The 20,993-nt window shown below is 38.2% G+C and overlaps 1 protein-coding gene across 1 annotated transcript in view; it reads left to right on the plus strand.

Annotated features, from left to right (window-relative positions):
* The window catches only part of TAF2 (TAF2 RNA polymerase II, TATA box binding protein (TBP)-associated factor, 150kDa), a 56,720-nt gene extending 43,212 nt beyond the window's left edge, over positions 1 to 13,508 (plus strand). Inside the window, 5 exon segments of the mRNA XM_009071310.1 lie at positions 2,785 to 2,919; positions 3,556 to 3,569; positions 3,613 to 3,668; positions 7,766 to 7,810; positions 13,243 to 13,508. Of these exon segments, the coding sequence (XP_009069558.1) occupies positions 2,785 to 2,919; positions 3,556 to 3,569; positions 3,613 to 3,668; positions 7,766 to 7,810; positions 13,243 to 13,508 (516 nt within the window).
* Positions 13,509 to 20,993: the final 7,485 nt, after the last annotated feature.

Raw genomic sequence — 20,993 nt, forward strand, 5'->3', positions numbered from 1 at the left:
AGCAAGGTGAAAGTTGGAACTTTAACATGTCTGCGTTGAACATTTGAGTCTGACTGTTTAGTATTGTGCTCTGAAGGATTTGTAACAACTTCCGAAAAATCGCATAGCTTGATACCTTTCTGGCTTCAGAGGCTTCAGTCCTAACACATAATCCATTGTGTGGTTAGAAAATAGATTTTTATAAGCTATTAAGGTCATACTTTTCTTAAGAATAACTGCCACTACTGCAAGACTTAAGTCTTTTTGTTGGACAAATTTAATTATGAGGGGAAAAAAAATCAGCAGACGTGGAAACACTGAGTGATTTTTCTTTACAGTTTCAAAACCTGCATTTGATTGAAATTGTTCAAGAGTAAATCCTGAAAGAGAATGTGAGCATGTGATTAGCATGTTTGAAACTCTTTCCAGCCTTTTGAATGGGATGGTTTGCTGTTCCTTTATTAGTCCCATAGTTAGTGTCTAAATAGTTTTTACTGCAAAGTATACGGAGTGCTAATTAACAGTACCCTGCAGGCCCTTTCCAGCAGGGGGCGAAAATGCTGATAGCTCTAGCGATATCTGACTCTATCTTGCATATGTACAGAACGTGTAGTAAGTCCTAATTGGCTGCACATAATCATTAGAATTAAATAGCAGGAGGCATTTTGTGGCAGGTTTTTAGGCTACAGTTCAGTGAACATGCAAACTTTTTTTTGCAACCAGACTGACAAAAAAATCTTCACTCTTCTATACTGTCCTCTCCCTTGTGGTAGCATAGTCGTTGTTGCTGTGTAGTGAGCTGGATCAGGGAGGATCTGGCTGAACAGTACCTTTTTATGAACAGATAGGTCAGTTTCCTGGCCTGGTTCATCACGTAATTATAAAAATGCTTGTGGCACCACAGGACAGAACTGTGTGAGGCTGCTGCTTTTAGCAGCAGTATTGGCTTACACTGGTGTGAAAATATAGCACTAATATAAGCCTCAATTTACACTTCATCCTTCGTATCTGCTCCTGTGCCTCATCTCCGTTCTCACACCCCTTACTTAAAGGTTACCATTTTCACTGTAACTTCCCCAAAATTCAGGGAACCGATTTTCCTTGTTAAAAAAAAAAAAAAAAAAACTAAAAAAAAAACCCAAAAAACCCCCAAGCCAGTAAAAGACTGCCTCTCACATCAGACAAGGTTTATCCAAAAGTGTTTCACAACAGCGGTACATTGGGTTAAATAGCAGGGATGGAAAAAGGGAAATACGTATTTGAAGGGAAAAGAGAACAAACAGATGATAGAATATATCAGATTAAATTGATTTTTTGGAAGTAAATTGTGTATTTTGAAAGCATAAGCATGTTAAAATCAGTACCGATAGACTCAGGACACTGAATTTGCTGAGAATGGTAAGAGTTACCCACTTCATAAAATAGAATTGGAATTGTTCAGGGCAAGGGTTTGTGGGACTGGAGTGCACTTTGTAGGATAGAGGAAGAGCAGTTCACTGGAGCAGCTTGAGAGTCTATGATATACATGCCTTTTATCTAGTTTTAGTGAGGTTTTAATTATGTTTGCTTCTGCAGATACTTTATTTTCCCTTCTATATTTCGTGTATTGGACTTGTTGGAACACCTGTCTCCTGTTTTTCATGACTATATGTGTAACTTAGTAGACTCTCCTATTTTTATATTCCTTTGACCCTGCTTTTTTATAATCTAAGCAGTAATTTACAAAATAGTTTTATTATTTTAATAAATATTGTTATAAAAAAGCCCCAAGTTATAAGTACTCTTCATGGTTTGTACTCAATAAAGTTAGCGTTAGCTTTTAAAACTAACTAAAAGAAGATTTAACAAAATCCCATGTGTAGATCAGAGGCTATCACAGCTTTTCAACTGAGATTTGGACTTGGGAGAGTCTGCAAGGCACAGATTTATAGAAAGGCTATTCAGAGGCAGCAAATGTTGTTGTACACCAACAGTACCATGATTGTGAGAAGCGACAGAAAAGATGCCAATGCTAGATATGCAGAGGGAGCAGGAATAGAAGTAAAGAGAAACTATGTTTGTAGGAGTGGTTGGCACAAATCCATACAGGGTTTTGAAAAATACTTTATGCCAGAACTACAGGGAAAACTTTGTTCAAATCACCCACTTTACTCAGAAGATTTTTCAGCTATCAGGTCTCTTTTAGGCTGAAACATGGATCTTTCTATCTTCTAATTTTGGTCTTTTAATGCTGCTTCAGGAGGATGATCATCTTATTAAGGAAACAGCATCCAGCATTTCTGGTCATCAGCAGGGGGTGAAGAGGAAGGCTGATATGCCACTCGGGTCTCCATTGGAGCCAGGGCAAATACTAGAGAAGAATGAAGACAGTAAAGTCAAACTCAAAATCAGAGTAAGAAATGGAAATTCAACTTGCACAATATGTAGGGTGTTCAGAATAACAGCAGTGGCATCTGCTGACTTCCCTTGAAGCTGTGTTCAAACAAAAAACATGCTGTGTATATGTGTACAGCAGTTGTTACACTTACTTTGGCAAAATCACTTCCTATCAGATGCTTTATTGGCTGGCAAGAAATAAAGTTGACAGATAATGCTCTTGTTCACACAGTTTCACAGTAAATTAGAAAGAAGAAAAGGTGCTGACCCCTTTAACCTTTCTTGAATTTTTATTCCTTTGCAGTGGTAGATATCACTTCCTTTCCCTCTCACCCCCAGTTTACCTCAAAAATAAAATATTTAAAGTTCTATTTAGCAATATTTTTATGAGTTATTAGTATCTGCTTATTTTTTTTCCTGATATCATAGTTCTCAAACTCTCAAGAGGAGGAAGAAATTGATATGGACACAGTTCATGACAGTCAAGCCTTTATTTACCATCATTTGAATATGTTGGAGAGACCTTCCACACCAGGTATGAGTAATTTCATTGGCAAAATGACAGTATGGAATTTTCAACTCTCAGTTGTGGGATTTCTTTGCTGGTGCTTATTTCTGTACATACAAAGTTGGTAAGTGTTAAATGTTACCAGAATTCCAGGAATTGTGTAAAGGGTGCATAAGAACATTTCTTTCACTTCCAGTATATTCAGAGGTGACTGTATACATGTATGTTTTCATACATATCTAAGTAAGACAAAAAATATATATCATGCTTTTAGTTAAAAAGCTAAGGAATTAATAAAATAACACAGAGCTGAAGTAGAACCCCATAAGCAGTTAGGTAAAAGTTTTTTCCATAGTTGTCATTTGAAAAACAATGATTTTGAAGATTAGAAAAACCCAGCAAGACTATTCAGGTTTAAAAAAAATGTTGAAAATACTAATGATCTATAACTTAACATTAGCAGTTGAAAAATATATAGGACTTAAAGATACTTAGAAGGGCTTTTCAAAGGTGAAAAAATTGCATCTGTAAGTAATATGGTTTCATTTCAAGTGCTTCCTTTCTTTTACTATTTCTTTTTAGTATCTTTTTTCATACGTTTGACAAAATTATTCCCAAAGAGTAGTGTTTCTTAGAAGCTTTAAGGCAGGCTGAACTTCATTGATGAACCTTCTTTGCTTATCTGCCACTAGCAAAGCAATTCAGCGTTTAGTCTCATTTGCTAAAATATTTAAACAGCATTTCTAAAGTTTAGTTCCAGAATGTGCCAGTGGAGCTAAGGTGAGGTAATGTGATGTGGTACCAAGTGTTATGAGGGATCTTGAGTACAGATCCAGAACAAGGTTTTAAGGTCACAGTTCTGTGTGGTGTAAAAGTGAAGCTTTTGGCTTTAGAAGCAGAATTCAGAATAATTGCCCTCTTGCTTGCTTTTCTGTTTTTATACAGTGATTGCCTAATGTAAAACAGAAGTAGACCTTAGCAGCAGGATCTGGAATGTCAGCTCCATCCTGAGTGCCCTAGGTCCTGAGCTTTGCTGACAGGTGACCTCATCTGCTTACTCTGTGACCTGGCAACTTAGAGGCCCCATTTAAGAGAAGGGCTGGTGGATGCTCCTGCTCTGAGAATCCTGCTGGGGCTAGTGCCTTGGTGCTGGCCAGGGCTGTGGAAGTTGTAGGCTCATATTCCATTAGGGCCTAGGATTGTAACATTTTTACTTCCTTGGCAGATGCTCTGGCCACTAAGGGGGTTTGTTTATTTCTCTTGCATTTTTTTTTAATAAAAGGTAACTGCTGTCACTGCTCAACTAAGAAATTAAGTTCATATGGGGACATAAAACACAGGGAGGTCTAGTTTCTGGCTTCCAGATGGCCCTCAGTTAATGACATGTGCCTGTACAGGCAGCTCCACCAGGACAGTTCTGCTGTTCGATATGTAGAGCAGCAAAACTCACAACTTTTTGCCTTATTTGAACAGAGTAAAAGGGCAGGCTGCATGTAGGTAGCTCTCACGAATTTAGGAGTGCAATTCTGCACAACCTTTGCTTTAAACCTCTCAGAGCTGCTTTGAATTTTACTCTGTTTTACGGTCAACCATTTTTTTGCCAGTGTAACGGCAGAGGATGACGCATCCAGGGCACACAAGTGCAAAGCTGATCCACTGAGGATTAGTATTTATAACTTTTACATGGTATTTTGCAACAACTTTTTTACTAGGTTTACACACTCTATGGAATATAAAGTCATAAACAAAACTGTGCCAAACACTTCACAAATAGGACTTACGGGACCCTCTGTGCGCCAGCTCTGTGCTCCAGGGCTGTTGCAGATTAAGTTTGCACTAGAGTTCAGAAAGGGTAAGGTCTGACCAGGAGTGGAGTAATGGCCAGTTGATTGCTGCTTTTCTAGACCTACAGCAGACATGGGCCACTTGGAGTTTCACTCATGTGCTGCATGACCTTCTCACCTCTGCCATTTAGACACTCAGCACATGGGAATACATTTTCTTTCCTAGGTAATGAGACAAATGCTGGGGTTTGCACCAAAATTCAATTAAATAATAAGCCTTTGACAAAAATTATTTTGAAACACTTCAGATTAATTTCTTTCCCTTTTTTTGGTTTGTGCGGTTAGAAACAGTTCTACTTCACATATTCTTTGCTTCTAAAATTTCACCTGTTTCTTATTCATGGCATTTTTCTTAGAAGCAGAGATGTATAAATTTCAGACTGAGTAAATACAGATAGTTTTATCTTTAGGAAATGGTGTGCTTCTGAGAAGAAACAGATGGGGAAAAAATAAAAGCATAGGTAAATAAAATTGTTCACACACGGGAGTGTTCTGTTTTACAAAGGAATCACAGATGATATTTCCTGAGGGCCTGTGAGGTTTTGCAGCAGTGACAGAGGATTGGTACCCTTCTGTGAGGGATTATTGTGAAATAGTTTGACAACAGGTTCTGAAATGGTCTCAGTATCTTGTTAGTAAATCTGTAAGATCTTGTGTCTGCCTCAGTTCTGTGACTCGTACTTGGAAGGAGAGAGCTCTTAGTCCATACACAATTTTCCTCTCGCAGCTGTGGGTTATGTCCCCACATGTCACATGAAGTGTTAGGTCATCAGCCAAACAGCCTGAGAACAGCAGCTGCCAGGAGGAAGTTCATGTTGGGTCTAAATCCTGCTGGATCTGTGATTTGTTGTTGGGTTTGTTTGGGGTTTTTTTGACACTCCTCACACCACCCCAAATAATAATTTGGATTTGTTCAAGTTGATGTAACTCACCTAAAGCCAGGAAAAAAAAATTCCTTTAAAAGTTTGTGGAGTTTTTTGTATACTTTTGCCCATGGATGTGGAAGGTTAGGGTTGAGACAGTAAAAGAAGTCTTGTAATACCACTCTTGCAGGATTACAGGTTTACATGCTATAATTACAGCATCTTTGCTAGTTCATATAGCAAATGACTGTTTTAAATCATACTAAAGCCTCCTGACTATGATAATCTAACTGTGGACTTTGGTAATTATAAGGGAATCTAAATTTTTTCAAGAAATTATTAAAACAAAACATCAGTTGTGAACTGTCTGAAGTATTCTGCTGTGTTGATTACTCATCTGCCCTAAGGACTAGAAATGTGGTAGCCTCCTTTGAGCAAGGTCATGTTTCTAATGTGAGAACAGATTTTATTTGCTACTAAATCATCAAGAACAGTAGTAATGCTCCCTACTCTTAAGATCAAAAGAATTTCAGGATCAGATTTTGTGTAAGCAGCAGATTTGAACTCTCAGTCTGTAAGGTGACTTGTCATGCATTGTTGACTTCAGTGAAATCAGACAAAGATATGCTTCTTTCATATGTCACTCTCTGAAAGTGCAGTACTTCAGAAGTAACATTTAAAAGGTTTTGCTGTGTTGGTCAGTGGTTATTGATTGGCCTGCTCTTTTCTGCTTCCAAAATAAATGCCTGTCTGTAGGCTGCATGATCTATGAGTGAAGTTACATGTTGTTATGGCTCATTACTGATAAACACTTAATTAGAATTTTCCCAATTAGTTTTGATGGATTGAAACTTGATAAAACACAATATCCAGTTCTCTCTTTACTTCTACAAAGGAAAAAAAAAGTAAATACAGCAATGTTCTCTTTCTGCACTGGCAGTCCTTTTACTGATCACATTCAGAGGCCCTGGGCTTTGAGGACACATTCTGAGCATTTGATCTAAGATCAAACAAATCTTTTGGCCATTCTGTTAATCCTTTTGCAGTTTTCCAGGATAATCAAATTGGAAATTTCCACTGCTGACCTTGTAGGTTGCTCTGTTTACCACGTAGATGTACACAAAACTTTGGAGGTCTAGGCCACACTCATATGTGTTGATTGCATTTTGATCTTGTTTATCACAGTTAATGTCAGCACTTTCAGGAAATTATGATTTATCTGGATTGAATTTTTTCTGGAACAATTTGAAACTGGATATACTGCACATACTGCAGTTAAGTGTAGAGGGAAACTACTGCAGTCATTATATTTAAACAGAACATTTGCAACAGCAGACTTGAGCCTGAGATGCAAATCACTGCATTTTGAGTGTGGACGCAGTAGGAAATAGGACATCAGTGTAAAAAGCTCAGTCCTCTGCAGCTCCACTGACTTACCTGAGGTAGCTGTAAGCACACCACAAAGTTCAGCCATTAGTTAGTGGCTCCTTGTCAGAAAGGGTAATGGAAACATCAACACACAGGCAAATATATATATCAACACTTCTTGGCTCTGAGGACACCACTGCCAAGGATGGATTTTTGCATTACTTCCTAAGGAGGTAAAAGTTGCAAAAACTGTTCTGTTAGAATACCATTAAATAACATCTAATATTAATATAGTATCTGTTCAATAGTGTCCATTACAGATATGTTCACTTTATTACCCAGCTGTTTCCAAACTGGTAACTCATAGGCTTTGAGTTAATTTTGACTCACTGAAATAGTATGTGGTTAATTGTACATTTCACAAGGGAGAGTGTTTTCCAGTGCTTTATCTTAAATAAAGCAGCTTTCATAGAAACACAAGCCTGCAGAAAGTGACAGCATAAATGGGAATTGCATCAGTGTGTGGCTGCAGTGTGTCAACTACCCCATTTAATAAAAACAGTATAATACTGTAGCTGTCACTGTCTCTGAGGAAACAGCTGAGCACTCTCAAACCTAGAAGATGCATAAGGCTATCAAATTTTCAGGTGAACTACCTGGAACTGTTAAGAGACACAAGGTGTTCTGAATTGGCTTGCTGATTTAAATGGTTTGGGTTTTTTCTAAAACAGGAAATACCCTACTGTTTCCTAGTACATTAAAGTAAACCTAGTAAAAATAACAGTATAGTTAAGCTATTATTTTAACACAGGTACAAGGCAATATAGCTGTTAAGTAAAAGTCAAATGTTGAAATCAATAAAAAGGTTGCCAGTTAAAAGTATATTTTCATTAAATCACCAGCTTGTCTGTACAATATTTTAGTTGTACCTTTTGGTATAGGTATAAGAAATTACCTCTCTGGTTATAAATCCTACTATTAAATGCAGTCAAATGAATCTGTAAATTGGAACAAGTTAAAACGTTCATGTTGGGGTCAAATTAACTGATTTGTATAGCACATCACAGAAAAATTTTGTGTGGTTTTATTTTTTCTAACTAGGCTTCTACTTCTTACCCTCGAACTGTAAATTTTGTCCTATGGACCTTAAAAGAACCTTTTCCTAGAGAGAAAATAGACCAATTTTTTTCAGAGATAATAATTTGAAAATTCTGCTTCTTTAGACAAGTTACAAGACACTTGCATTCTGGAAACTTGAAATTATTTATGCTTGGTGACTTTTTCTGTGTACATTTTTGATGGTTCAACAGATGCATAATCACACATTCAATTTAAAAAAATAGTGTGTCTTGGATGTTTCCAGTGTAATGCTGAAAAAGAAGAGTAGAAATAAGAAAAAATGGAGTAATTTTGAAACAGCTTTTATGATCTTTTCCAGTTTTTAAGTGTTCTCTCTTTGGAGAAAATGCTAGCCAGAGCTGCAGCTCAACTGCTAGGCAAAGAGAGCGATTGTCCTTCTCATTAGTAACTTTCTTTGGGTTCTGGGAGAGGCACATTATGTACTCACATGCTTGTGTTGATATCTCCTCCTTCCCAGACATGGTCAGTGTCAGGGTCTGGAGCACCAGCCTCATCCTCAGGCGAAACACTGGATCCATGGGACTCACCCTTTGCTATGAGTCGTGAATTTGGTTTCTCCCTCTCTGATGTTTGAATAAATCAGGGTGCAAATGGGGTCATTTTAAACAAGTGTCAGTTTGCAAAGATCCTGTATAACCCAGCTGGTTTACATAGATTGTCCATGCAAAGGAACAGAGGCTGGAAGTCTGTGGGTCCTACCCTCTTCACACAAAATCAGAAACATAAGAGAGACCATATGGAAGATCTTAGGAAAGCTTGTCAGCATGTTAAAGTCTCAAGTTACATGTTCCCAAATTTTAAAGGTTCAATAACAAAATGGGAGTAAAATAGGTAAAACACTCTACTCAACAGCATAGTTCAATGTAAATGCACCAGTGAGTCTTAAAAAGAAAAAAAAAACCCTCACATTAAGTGAACAGCATGTTATAATTATCTGACAGCAATTTGTAGTATGACAGAAAATGTTAAAGCTCATCAAGATCTAAATTCCTTTCATCGTAAAACTGAGCCATGAGATAGATCTGTGTTTTCAGATTTTATTCTCTCTCACAACATCTACAGCATTTGTATTGTCCCTGTGACAAATTGTACACAAAGTTTCTGATCTTTCTCCCACGGGATAGTGATCCTGTCTAATTTTAAACACCTACCCAGCTAGCTGGAACACCACAAAAGCCAATAATTACCAATTAATTAAAATCTCCACATCCTAAACAGGAGGACATCCAAGTGGGTAGACACATGTATGTGCATTCTCTTCCAAGGAATGCTACTAACCACTTCAGAAGAGAGATCCTGGGCTCACCCTCCACATATTGTGTGTTTCTGTGATTTGAGCAACCCCAGTTCCAGTCCTGCTCCCTCTGCCAGTAAGAAGTGGGTTCCCTGCAGGAAGAGGGAGTGCTCTGTGCCTCCTTGCAGCAGTCCTGCTACCCCTGTTGATAGAAGGATGATGGCCTTGCTTTCCATAGCCTTGCTTGGCATGTTCCTTGCATGGCCTTTAAGTAGATATGAATTAAAAGGAAGAAAATAAGTCATCTGCAAGTTTAACAGTAAATTTTATGGATACAAATCTGTAAAAATTTTTATAGAGCTTTTACAGGTCTACCCATTTTAACACACAACTGAGTTTGGTAGTCTTTGTTCTACCTTTTGGAGCTATCATCCAATATCAATATATTTGATTCCTGATTTAAAAGCACTCTTTAACAGTAGGAGGAATTTTTTTGGGTAGTTGTTATTTTTGCATTTAAAAAACCAACAGATTATAGCCATCACTGACTCTGTGAAGAAAGTTTATGTGTACTGTTAGTGCTGGTTCAGTAAAAGTTTGGTTTTGTAATCATTTCTTACTGACATTAGCAATGTTGATTGTCTCCTTAAGTGTCGGTAGCCCTTGAGTTGCAGTTGGATCCCATTCCTTTCCTTTCTGAAGATCTTCCTGCCTTTGTCACTCTCTAGGTGGTCACCATCACCCTTCAGTTAAACTACCATTGTATTTGCTCTCTAGCTTACTCCAGTCAATGGTGTTTAGCTGCTTTGACTAACAGAATTTTTTAATAACCCACCTGAAATAAGTAACGAGGTGGTAATGCAGACTTTGCCTTAGCAGAGCTGGCAATTCAGTAAACTGCAGGAAATTTTCACAAGTGGCAGGTCAATCAGTAGAGTCCAGAGGGTCTGTTTGGTTGCATCCTCCATCTTCACTGGTGCTTGGCTACTGCTGCATCATCCCTGCAGACTTAGGCCAGTGTCCTTACACAACTCCTACTGGGTTCAAATTTTTAAAGCTTAGAGGCTTAGCTTTGGTTTGAGGTTGTTACAAATGTAGTGTCTAGACTTACAGGTTTAGTTTCCAGATAATAATAACTCCACAGTTTGGAACTAATGGAGCTGAGACGTTTTAAGGGTTTGTGTCGTGTGTGGGTTTTCTGTTTTCTTTTAAGTTGACTTGAGTTTGCCTTGTATATTTTAATGTATCATGTGCCTGTAGCTTGAGAACACGTGAGAATGTCTTCTGTACCTTAGGTGCTCTTTTGTATATTTTCTGTGGATGAACACCAACTAGTCTTTTTCAGGCTTTTTGCCATGACCTTTATTTCTGTGTTACTGGGAGCTCTGTTTGTGTCGCAGCCACAGTTCACCTTTAACTACTGCAGCCTATTTTAACAGCATCAAATACTGCCTGCTTTGGTTTTTCTGAGCCTCCACCCTTTCCTTTTCTAATGGCCTGAGTCAGATATGCTCCATTTTCCACCGTATTATGTCTTCTGTTTCATGGCTGGTTTTGCATCCTTGCAGCTGCTAAAGGAGGTTCCCTTGTCTAAAAGCTGTATGCTTTAGAGGAATGAACTCAGGTTATAGGGATAGGTTTAGGTACAGGTAGGAGTTCCTTAGAAGAAATACAATTGAAAATAGTTGCATTGTGAAGCAGTCTTGCACCTTTTTGCATCCAGTGCAGTAAGCTTGCATGCTGCCTGCGTTGTCAGGAATGGCTCCAGATAACAATGTAAAAAATGGTAGTAACTGTGCATTGAAGTCAGCAAGTGGCAGTTTGCATTGCTGTGCATATCTTCTGTCTGTCATAATATACATAAAAAAGTAAAGTAATTGTGAGTTCTAACAATAAATCTTTGCATTGATAACTTGAGCTTACTACTGCATAGTTTTGATGGAATAAAAATTAAAGCTTTTTTAAACACATTTTTATTAGAGATTTTAAGTTTACATGAAACTCTTGTACTCTAGACTAGCCTCCTTAATAAGCTCAGCAGAATTTGATACTGCACCATAATCACCTCTCATGGTTAAGCCAAACATATTTCTAGAAAGACCTCACTTCTGCTGTTTAAGACTTCAAGCAATAGAGATTCCACCATGTCCCATAGTAAGTCATTGATTATCCTCACTGTAAAAATGTTTCATGTTTCTATCTTGACTTCTAAAACCTTCATACAGATCTAGATGTTGGGTTTTCCAGGCATATTTAAAAACAAACAAACAAAACCCACAACAGCTGTACTGTCTAGAAACTTTCCTCTATATGTGCTTAATTGAATCAGTCCTTAATCTTTTGGAGAAAGCTAGAAAGATTGCATGGAAATAATTCTCAGTGCTTGTTTGTCATACTACAGGGAGCTGGCTCTTCAGACTTCCAGGAATCATTACTGTAGACGAATCATTCTTGCCTTTAGAGATACAAAACCAACCAGACAAACAAAAATATGTACTGGAAAATAAATGCATTTTCAAATATACAGAAAACTATAATTGCAAAGCGTATAACATAATTTCTTGTTATTTAATAGGGATATTTTCACTAAAAACTGGAGGGGGGGAAAGAGCCAAATATTTAAAGTAACTGTGAAGAAAATCCACTTTAACTAAAGCTCAAAGGAGCAGTTGTCTTCAAAAATCTGATGGTGCTTTTCTACATTTATCTAGCAGTTATAGCATGTTCTTGCAATGTGAGTGATTTGATTCAATCTCTGCCTAAAGGAATCAGAGCTTTCCTACCTTCCAAGCATTTCCTTTCCTTAACAATGTTATCCTTAGAATAATGCCCCTTAATTCCTACTGTTGAAGCTACTGCAGTCTGTGTGAAATAATGAAATATTAAATGAGCGAAAGAGAGAATGAGAAAGTCATTCCTGAACTGAGTTATCATGGATCAGATTTTCCTTCCTCAGGTGCAGATACCAGGCTTGCATATAAATGATTCTAGTGTATTTGTGAAATATCACAGAATTTTAGGGGTTGGAATGGACCTTACAGATCATCTAGTCCCAGTCCTCCCTGCCATGAGCCCCTTCTCACTAGACCAGGTTGCTCAAGGCCTCATCCAGCCTGGCTTTGAACACTGCCAGGGTTGGGGCAACCACTACCTCCTTGGGCAACCTATGCCAGTGTCTCACCACCCTCACAATGAGAAACTTTTTCTTAATATTTAGCCAAAATTTCTCCTCCTTCAATTTGAATCCATTACCCCTTGTAATGTTCCTGACAGAGTCCCTCTCTGGCTCCCCTCTAGGTTCCCTCCAGATACTGAAAAGCTACTGTGAGGTCTCCAGGCAGTCTTCTCTTCTCCAATGTGTACTGACAGAGATGGTGTAATTGTCTTTATTGGGATTTGCTCTGTGTTTAAGAACAAAACTTAGTATAATCTGTCAAATAGGCTAAGTTGGTTGTAACATGCAATTTTTAGAAAAAGCAGTTAGTTCTTCTGTTCACTATCCAAAGGTTTGATGTTTTGCTGGGAGCTTTAGCTCCTAACTAAAAGGAGTTCACATCCCAAAACCACGTTTTAATGTGTGCCAGTCTTGCACTTTGTATCAGAGTTTTCACAGGCAGTTAGGTTTGCATTATTCATGGTATAACTTGCAATTTCCTAGCTCTTTGCAATTCCTGATTGTCTGGGATACTTTTGTACCATTGAGGAAGGAAGGACTATCTCTGTACAAATTGCCAGTAGTACAGGAACATTAATGGTATGTTCAGAACCTTTCTCTGAAAAAAAAGCCCAAAAGCTAATGGTACAAGTATTGTAACATTCTGTGTTTGGATGTTTAAGTGGTAATGTAGACTTTTTCTAATATTTCAGAATTTCTGTTTGGAAACAATGGAAGTTTGACATTTGCTAACCTCACTATATCCATTCTTTTAGGTAAAGAACAGTCTTCGGGAGAGATAAACATGCACCCTGTGTCAGCAGCTCCACTCTCTGTGTTCAGTAAAGAATCAAACTCCTCAAAACACAGCGATCACCACCACCACCACCACCATGAGCACAAGAAAAAGAAGAAGAAACACAAGCATAAGCATAAGCATAAACATAAACATGATACTAAAGAAAAGGAAAAGGATCCCTTTGCTTTCTCTAACAGTCCAGCCAGTGCACGATCAATCCGTTCCCCCTCACTTTCAGACTGATACCGATGGCTTCTCTGGAGTTCAACTTGCAATATTCTCGGAGTGCTTGGAAGGATGTATATAACTATAGCTTCTATCTTTTTTTAATGGAACTAAGGAGATGTGAATTGCCTTAGCAATTCAGAAGCTCTGCCACCTTTGAAGCCTTCTATTTGCATATGTGGTTGTTGAAATCTGATTCCAAAAAAAATGGTTTATGATTCTGACTCATTTTGTATTTCACTGTTCTCCACACCTCCCACTCTTTTTTCCATTTTAAACAAAGAAAACAGCCTTTATGTAAGGGCCCCATGTCCACTGGCAACCCCCTGCACATCACGCTGACCATGTGTATTGCCAGAATCAATTACGGTTTAATCCTTTGAAGAATGTTACGAGGCAGAGGATGTTTTAAGCAGAAGCCAATTGCCAGGCCTTTGGTGACAGGCTGTTTCCAGAGCAGTATTGTATAACCACGTGTAGACCTCAGAAGACAGGGATTTGCTGTAGTCTTCAGCTGAGCTGTTTCTTGCTTTAACCATTGCAACGTAATGTCAGATTTCTAAGAACAGTATACAGATCATTTGCATTTTTCAGAAACTAAAACTCCTGAAAAATTCCAAGCTGCTTTTAAGCTGCCGGTATTTATTAGAGACATGAGCCTTTGAATATGATGAAATTCTGCAATTGTTTCTGGAATTACAGCAAGATGCCTAATGCATGTTTTGTCCTGTAATCAGGCTTTTAAAAATCTAATAAAGGTTGTGAATTATTTTGACAGAGGCAGAATTTTTTCTTCAAGAATGACATAGGAATATGCTTTTGAAAGATGATTTTCCTAATAGTAGAAAAAAAATCATTTTAAAGCATAGAAATTCAAATATTGAAAAATATGTATTTCTTCTTACTGAGGGGTGGTATTTTTGGAAACAAACCATACAATCAGCTCAGGAATCCACAGGAGAAATACACTGGTAGATTAAGCTAGGTCTGGGACTTGCAATGGTGGATACATTAGAATTTCTTTAGTTGTGTTGTATGCACTGTACTATTTACAGCCAGCAAATGTTTTATTTAAAAACTTAAATTTTAGAAGTTTTGCTAATAGAGATAAATAATCTCTGCCACTTTTTATCTGTTTTCTTCATGTGTATGTAGAGGCAGAGTTTTATTTCCATGCACTGGTTGACTTCTGTTGCCCAGAGTTCACATTTCACATGGTTGTATTTGGGTTAAATTTTTTTTTTTTTTTATTTTCCCAAATTCCTGTGTGAGATTGATCCTCCTTCTTAGAGCAAAGAGAGAACATTTAAGAGGGACCCAAGAGGATTTTTAAGCCATACTCCATTTCATAAAATAAATACTTTTATATTCTATACCTGCTGTTGAATCTTGTAGTTTTTATAACAACAAGGTATCTGCAGAATGGAAAGATTGTAAGCTCAGGTGTTTTGTAGTACATGTATACTTGGTTTGTTATTGAAGCACCTTAGCCCTTTAATGCTGCACAGATAGTTGTGGTAATTGCTGCATTTGGAACACACATTAGGATATGTTTGGGCTGGATTCAGATACGATGGACCTGGGCAGTATCTCAGCCTCTCCCCATCAGCTGCTGCACCACGTTCGGGGAAACCACCTTTGTGTTTGATCTTCTTTTAGCAACACTGCAAGCTCGTACAGCCTGGATGAGCAAAAAGTGCAAGAGGAACATCTAAGCATGGGTACACTGAGGTACTGAGCGTGTTTGGGTCGACTAACCATGTACAGCTCATCTTACCACCCCTTGTGAGGCAATGAGCCATTATGTGAGCATCATGGGCTGTGAATCGCCGGGAGAGGCTGGGAGGCTATAGGGTTAGCTCGATGGAAATATTTGGAGGTGTTTTTCCCTTGGCTAAGGAGTGAGGTAACAGTGCCAAGGGTGTTTGTGGGAGTCCTGGGCTAATGAGCAATGAAAGCTGACATTGTTTGGGAAAGTGAAGGCAAATGCATTTATGTTTTAAAAATGAGGTCATGGATAATTTAGGCTGATGTAGTTTCTACTTTTGGAGACGTGGATTTACACTCTTAGGCTGAGCGAAAACGTATTGTTCAGTGACACAGGCACAGGACTGAGGCAGAGCTGTAACATGGTAATTCTGCCATCATATTTTGCTGTATGACTTTAGGTGAACTATTGAGCATATGCTTAAGAAATATGGCAAATATACTGTCCATAGAAAATTGAGGATGAGGGGGAAATATAAAAAGACTTTTTCCAGTGCAGTTTTTTAGGTTACATCAGGTTCCTGGTTCCGAATACGTGTGTGATGGAATACAAAGTAATTCTGAGGTCTGCAAGGTGGTGCAACATGTACAGGCAGTGTTTGCAAACTGCTCAGAAGTCAGAATAATTCATCAGATTGCGCAGGTGATCCAAAAGCAGCAACCTGAAATTCAGTAGGAATGAATGTGACATACTGAACTCCAGGGAAAATTAAATGCATGAAAGCAAGCCATTCCCCCCAAATCTTGTAAGGTGCAGTGAGGAAAAAAAGCATCTGGTTGCACAGAGGTGAACACCTTGATACTATTGCGAAAGTAAAACTCACTGAAGGATTAAGAGGAATTTTTTTTGTATAAGATGTGAAAGTTATTCTATCAAGTGCCAGTGATTTGAGGCAACACATCTTAAGAAATAGGTGGGCAAGTTCCCATAAGTGGAAAGAGGAGATAACATTGCATGTAAGAAAACAGAGGGAACTGAGTATTCCTGGCCTAGGAAGGAACTTGCCCTTCTCATACGTACAATATTGCTACAACAAAAAAAAATTCTCAGTTGTTCTTGATATTTCCTGTGGGATTAGCTTCATTTGCAAGAAAAAAATACTTGTATTGAATGTTACAATGAAAAACATTCTAACAGGCACCTAATGATGATGTGAAAACTCATTTCTTGTAAGCTTTAAAGCAGCAGATTGGCAAAGGTCTGCAAGGGATTTTTATGGGATGCTTCACCCTGCTGCAGTGCAGGGACTGCCCTGCTATAGTTGGTTTTGTCTCTTCTTTGATCTTCCATTCTTGTCAGTGAACTTTCTGTGGTGATTCCCTAGATGTAACAGCAGTTGCAGAAGGTTTGAGAACAAAGGTCTTTGCCTGCCAAAGATCTCACCGATTCTGGTTTAACTTGGGTTTTTCTTCTGCTGAAAAATTGATGATAATTTCAAAGTTATAACCTGACATCAAGTCAAAACTTGGTATTTGGACAGTGGATTAAGCTCTTTATCCTCTCCACCTTCAAACCTCATAGGTTGCCTGTAACCTGTGCTGTTGCTTTTGGTCTGGGTTGTGCTTTAAACTTATGATTTATAGTGCACTCTTCTTAAAAGGAACAAAAAAATACTTTATTTAAGAGGGGTATTATCCAAATACTGGCAGAACACACATTGCACATATGCAATAGGAATTAATATGTTGTTGACAATGCACAAAACTGTCAAAGTCTGAAGAATTTTGATATCTCAGTTTTGAGCATTAAATCCTTTATTTTGCTCAATAGAAGCATTATAATACATGCAAGTGTAGGGCAAATTTGTAATATTAAAATATCCATATGCTCTTTTAATGCAGACTTTTAATTTATCTTGGGGTTTTTTTTTATTTCTCAGCATAATTATAGAATAAAATGTCCACAGAGTAACTGCTGCATGTCTTAGATTTGTAGGCATGCTCAAGGATATAATGAGGATAAAGCTCTCCTTAGGTGTCCAAGTCAGCATGTGCTCTAGCTTCAATCAGTCACCCCCAGGCCCATCATGCTGTCCTGGTGCTGTGGAGGGAGAACAGCAGGATGCAGCTTCCTTCAGTTCTTGGGTGAGCTCATACCATCTTCCTGCTATAAACTCTGCTGTCCCATAAAGCTCTCCAGGGGCATTAGGGGTCAGATCCATGATAACAAGTTGTCTTACACTGCTTAGCTTTTGGGGATATAAAAGCTGTTCAGTTTAACTGATTTCATATTCATAGAAATACGATCATTTTTGTAAATTCTAATACAAGGAATGCTTAGTCATGTCAGTATTTTCAGTTTTTATGGTAGTTTATTCACAGAAATTTAAGAACCCAGTTTTTAATGAAGCATCAGTATTACATAGGGCCCTTAAAATACATAAGGTAAATAGAAATGTCTTGGATGAGATTTAATTAATGTTTACATTTTTATATATGCATTAAAATATATATTCTTAAAATAGGTTTATTCCCTGATTTTATAATTCTAAATTACAACAATACATGCGTGTTTGCATACAAATTAAGTCATGGCAGCTAATATTTAGAGTCTGCATTATTCCATAGTCATCTGATACAATAAATATACTTCTTCTAAACATATTTCTAAGGTTTTCTTTTATTATCATATTTTATTATTCATAGGGGAGCACCTCCCCTATGAGGACAGGCTGAGGAAGTTCGGGCTGTTCAGCCTGGAGAAGACTGCGTGGAGAACTCAGAGCAACTTTTCAGTATCTGAAGGGGCTACAAGGAGCTGGAGAGGGACTCTGTGTTAGGAACTGCAGTGATGGGACAAGGGGTAATGGGCTCAAACTGAAGGAGGGGAAGTTTAGGTTAGATATGAGAAAAAAGTTTTTTACTGTTAGTGTGGTGAGACACTGGCACAGGCTGCCCAGGGATATGGTGGATGCCCCAGCCCTGATGGTGTTCAAGGCCAGGCTGGATGAACCTTGAGCAACCTGATCTAGTGGGGAGGTGTCTCTGCCCATGGCAGGGGGTTGGGACTAGATGATCTGTAAGGTCCATTCTAACCCTTAAATGCTGTGATTCTGTGATTTTTATCCAGATAAATCTACAGTGTTTGTAACCTTTATTGATGTAGATGAGTCAGGATTTCATTTGAAACTCTGTATTTTATTGGAAAATACTTCAGCTAGTATAGTGTGCTAACCATCACAAAGAACAGAACAACTGAAAGCATATTGAGCTGGGCTTTCTTAATTTCTGAATGAGAGTGTGTGTGTGTGGGTATACTTTGGGCTGATCTAACAGTTCTGCCCCTGCTACAGCAAGGAGATGCTTTTCCCCCCACAGCTCCTAACCCCATAGTCCCACATAGGATTTTTCTGCTAACCAGGCTCTTCTCCAACCTGTGCATAAAATTGGGGTAATTCTTGCAGTGTTAGTGAGCTGAAACTTTGGGGCAGAGGCTGAGTGGGTGGTGAGGCTGATGCCCGAGCTGTGGAGCACAGGGTGGAGTGGGGAGAGGAGGGAGGGAGGCCTGAGCAGGGACAAAACCCTCTGGCAGCAGCAGCAAGTTTGCTTGGCTCCACTGCTCCTTGTGACTGCGCTCCGAGAAAACAATACGATAGGAAGAATTCAAGTTTTGACATCTGTGCCTCTTTGGGAATCTTAATTTTGTTGAGAATTGGTTGAGTGATTGTTTTGAATCAGATTCATTTTGGAGATTTTAGAAGGCTGGAGTGAGATGAGCTGACGTGACTGGCAGTTATTTTCTCTTTGCTGTGTTAAAAGTAAAAATAAAGGTCTCAACAATAAACAGCAAGAGATCTTTCAAAAATTATTCCTAGGGTCATTTCAGGCCAAATAAAGTTATAGTAATTATTTTTATTCTTTTTTTTTTATTGATTATTCTAATTTGTTGTATTCTACTTTTATCTGCAGAATTTAATTTCACAATTTAATTTAATTTTCAATCTGAAAATACACTTTTCATTTTCTAAATGTTCCTAGATTTTGTAAATAAATCATACTGTAAACTATAAGTAACTGATAAAACTTCTAAACTAAAATATTCCCTAAAAAGCAGGATAAAGTTTGAAAGCACATTATGAATGAAAGCACATTTAAAGATTTGATTGATTCTTCCCCTTTTCAAGATCATATTCAAAGGGGAAAAAAAAGCCTCTTCTGGAAGTTATCTGTACCTCACCTTTGCAGGAAAAGGAGACATGACTCAGACAGGCTCACAATTTAAAAGCTGTTTGAATTCATGATGGGTTGTAACCCTCAGTTTGTTGTGGGAGCTGGAACCCTTGTGCCAGGCCTTGGGATGTGAGCCTGGATGTGACCTTCAGGCAGGTGTGACAACCCACCCTTCAGGTGGATCATCACAGTGGCACCCAATGGGACACCGAGAGGGAAAAAGATTTTTTTAGCAGTTTTGAAACTATTTGAGTACAACTTTTCAAGTTCTTATGGCAGTCATGGATGTTAATGACAATCATTATTGTTTTGCTAGTTTTAGTCACTTAAGTCCTACTTTTTCTGAACAGTGAAAAACTTGGAGGTAGGAAGAGAAGGGACTGGGATGGTCTGTCACCTCAGGCAGGAGAGACTTGGAGAGATTAAAGGTCTCACATAGTCTCTGTCACATTCGCAAGGCAGTCTCTGCTGCTTTTAGGTATTACAGAGTTGCCTTTGTCTTCACTTGTTTTTTTCTACTAATTCTTTACCTTCGAGTTTTCTTCCCGTTTACTGATGTAATAGTCATCAGAGAGATGTCCAACTTTAAGAAAGACAGATCTCTCAAAGACATCCAGTAAAGCAGAGGGTTTAAGCTGCTTAGGAGCAGGCTGATACCCCACACTCAGGGATTTCAGGCTCCTGCTGTGGTTTGTCATGCTCTGTTCCCAGCTCTGTGGCCAGCAGGCTGCTACAGTTAGTTCTCTTCTCTGAGAACAGACATAAATGTTCCTTGTCCCTTATGGACATTTCACAGTTCCAGAGCCTGTACAAGCATCTCTCTTGTGTTTGGAGCAGTATGTATAATGTTACTCCATCTCAAATGTAATTTTTAAATGTTGGAATTAAAATGTTTGTTATTGAGTACTTGAGTAATTTCAAAATACTGAATGCTGAGTTGCTCTTATTTTGAAAGTCATATTATTACAAAGAGACGTTTGTTTTTATAGCACTGCAAATCTTCTCGGTGCTTAATAAAGCACTCAGCACTTACAAACTGGTACAAGACTGAAAGAGAACAAAGCTTTTTTTGCACATCTCTTCATGGAAAAGAAATGCTGTTATGATGTAGGAGAACTGATAAAGGACTTCAAGGAATTTGTTGTTGACTACCACTATGATGAAAAGATATGAAAGCCTCAGAGTAAAACAGTGTGGAGAGGACAGCTGAAAAGAGTACTCTCTTGTCAATAATAGTTCAGCAGTTTAACTGGAGACAAATGCATTTATAAAATGAAAATGAGACAGTAGTAATGTATGTAACATACAGCAGCTGCTTTATTTGTGACCACTGAGTGCTGGATTCCTTAATCAAGAACCAAACCTAGCAAGAGCTCCGTTTCTTTTCCAGAGTCAAGCACTGTATCATGACTGAATACCTGTCATCTAACTGAAACAAACAGCTTGGGGTTTCACTTTTAATATTCTTTTAATTATTTATGCTAACAGAAATAGAGAAAGCTTCTAAATATGTGGTTTATAGTTGTTTTGCAAAAATCAAATATACTTTGAATCTGATTTATCTGT

Source organism: Acanthisitta chloris, unplaced genomic scaffold (assembly GCF_000695815.1).
Source record: "Acanthisitta chloris isolate BGI_N310 unplaced genomic scaffold, ASM69581v1 scaffold10733, whole genome shotgun sequence".
Taxonomy (NCBI): domain Eukaryota; kingdom Metazoa; phylum Chordata; class Aves; order Passeriformes; family Acanthisittidae; genus Acanthisitta; species Acanthisitta chloris.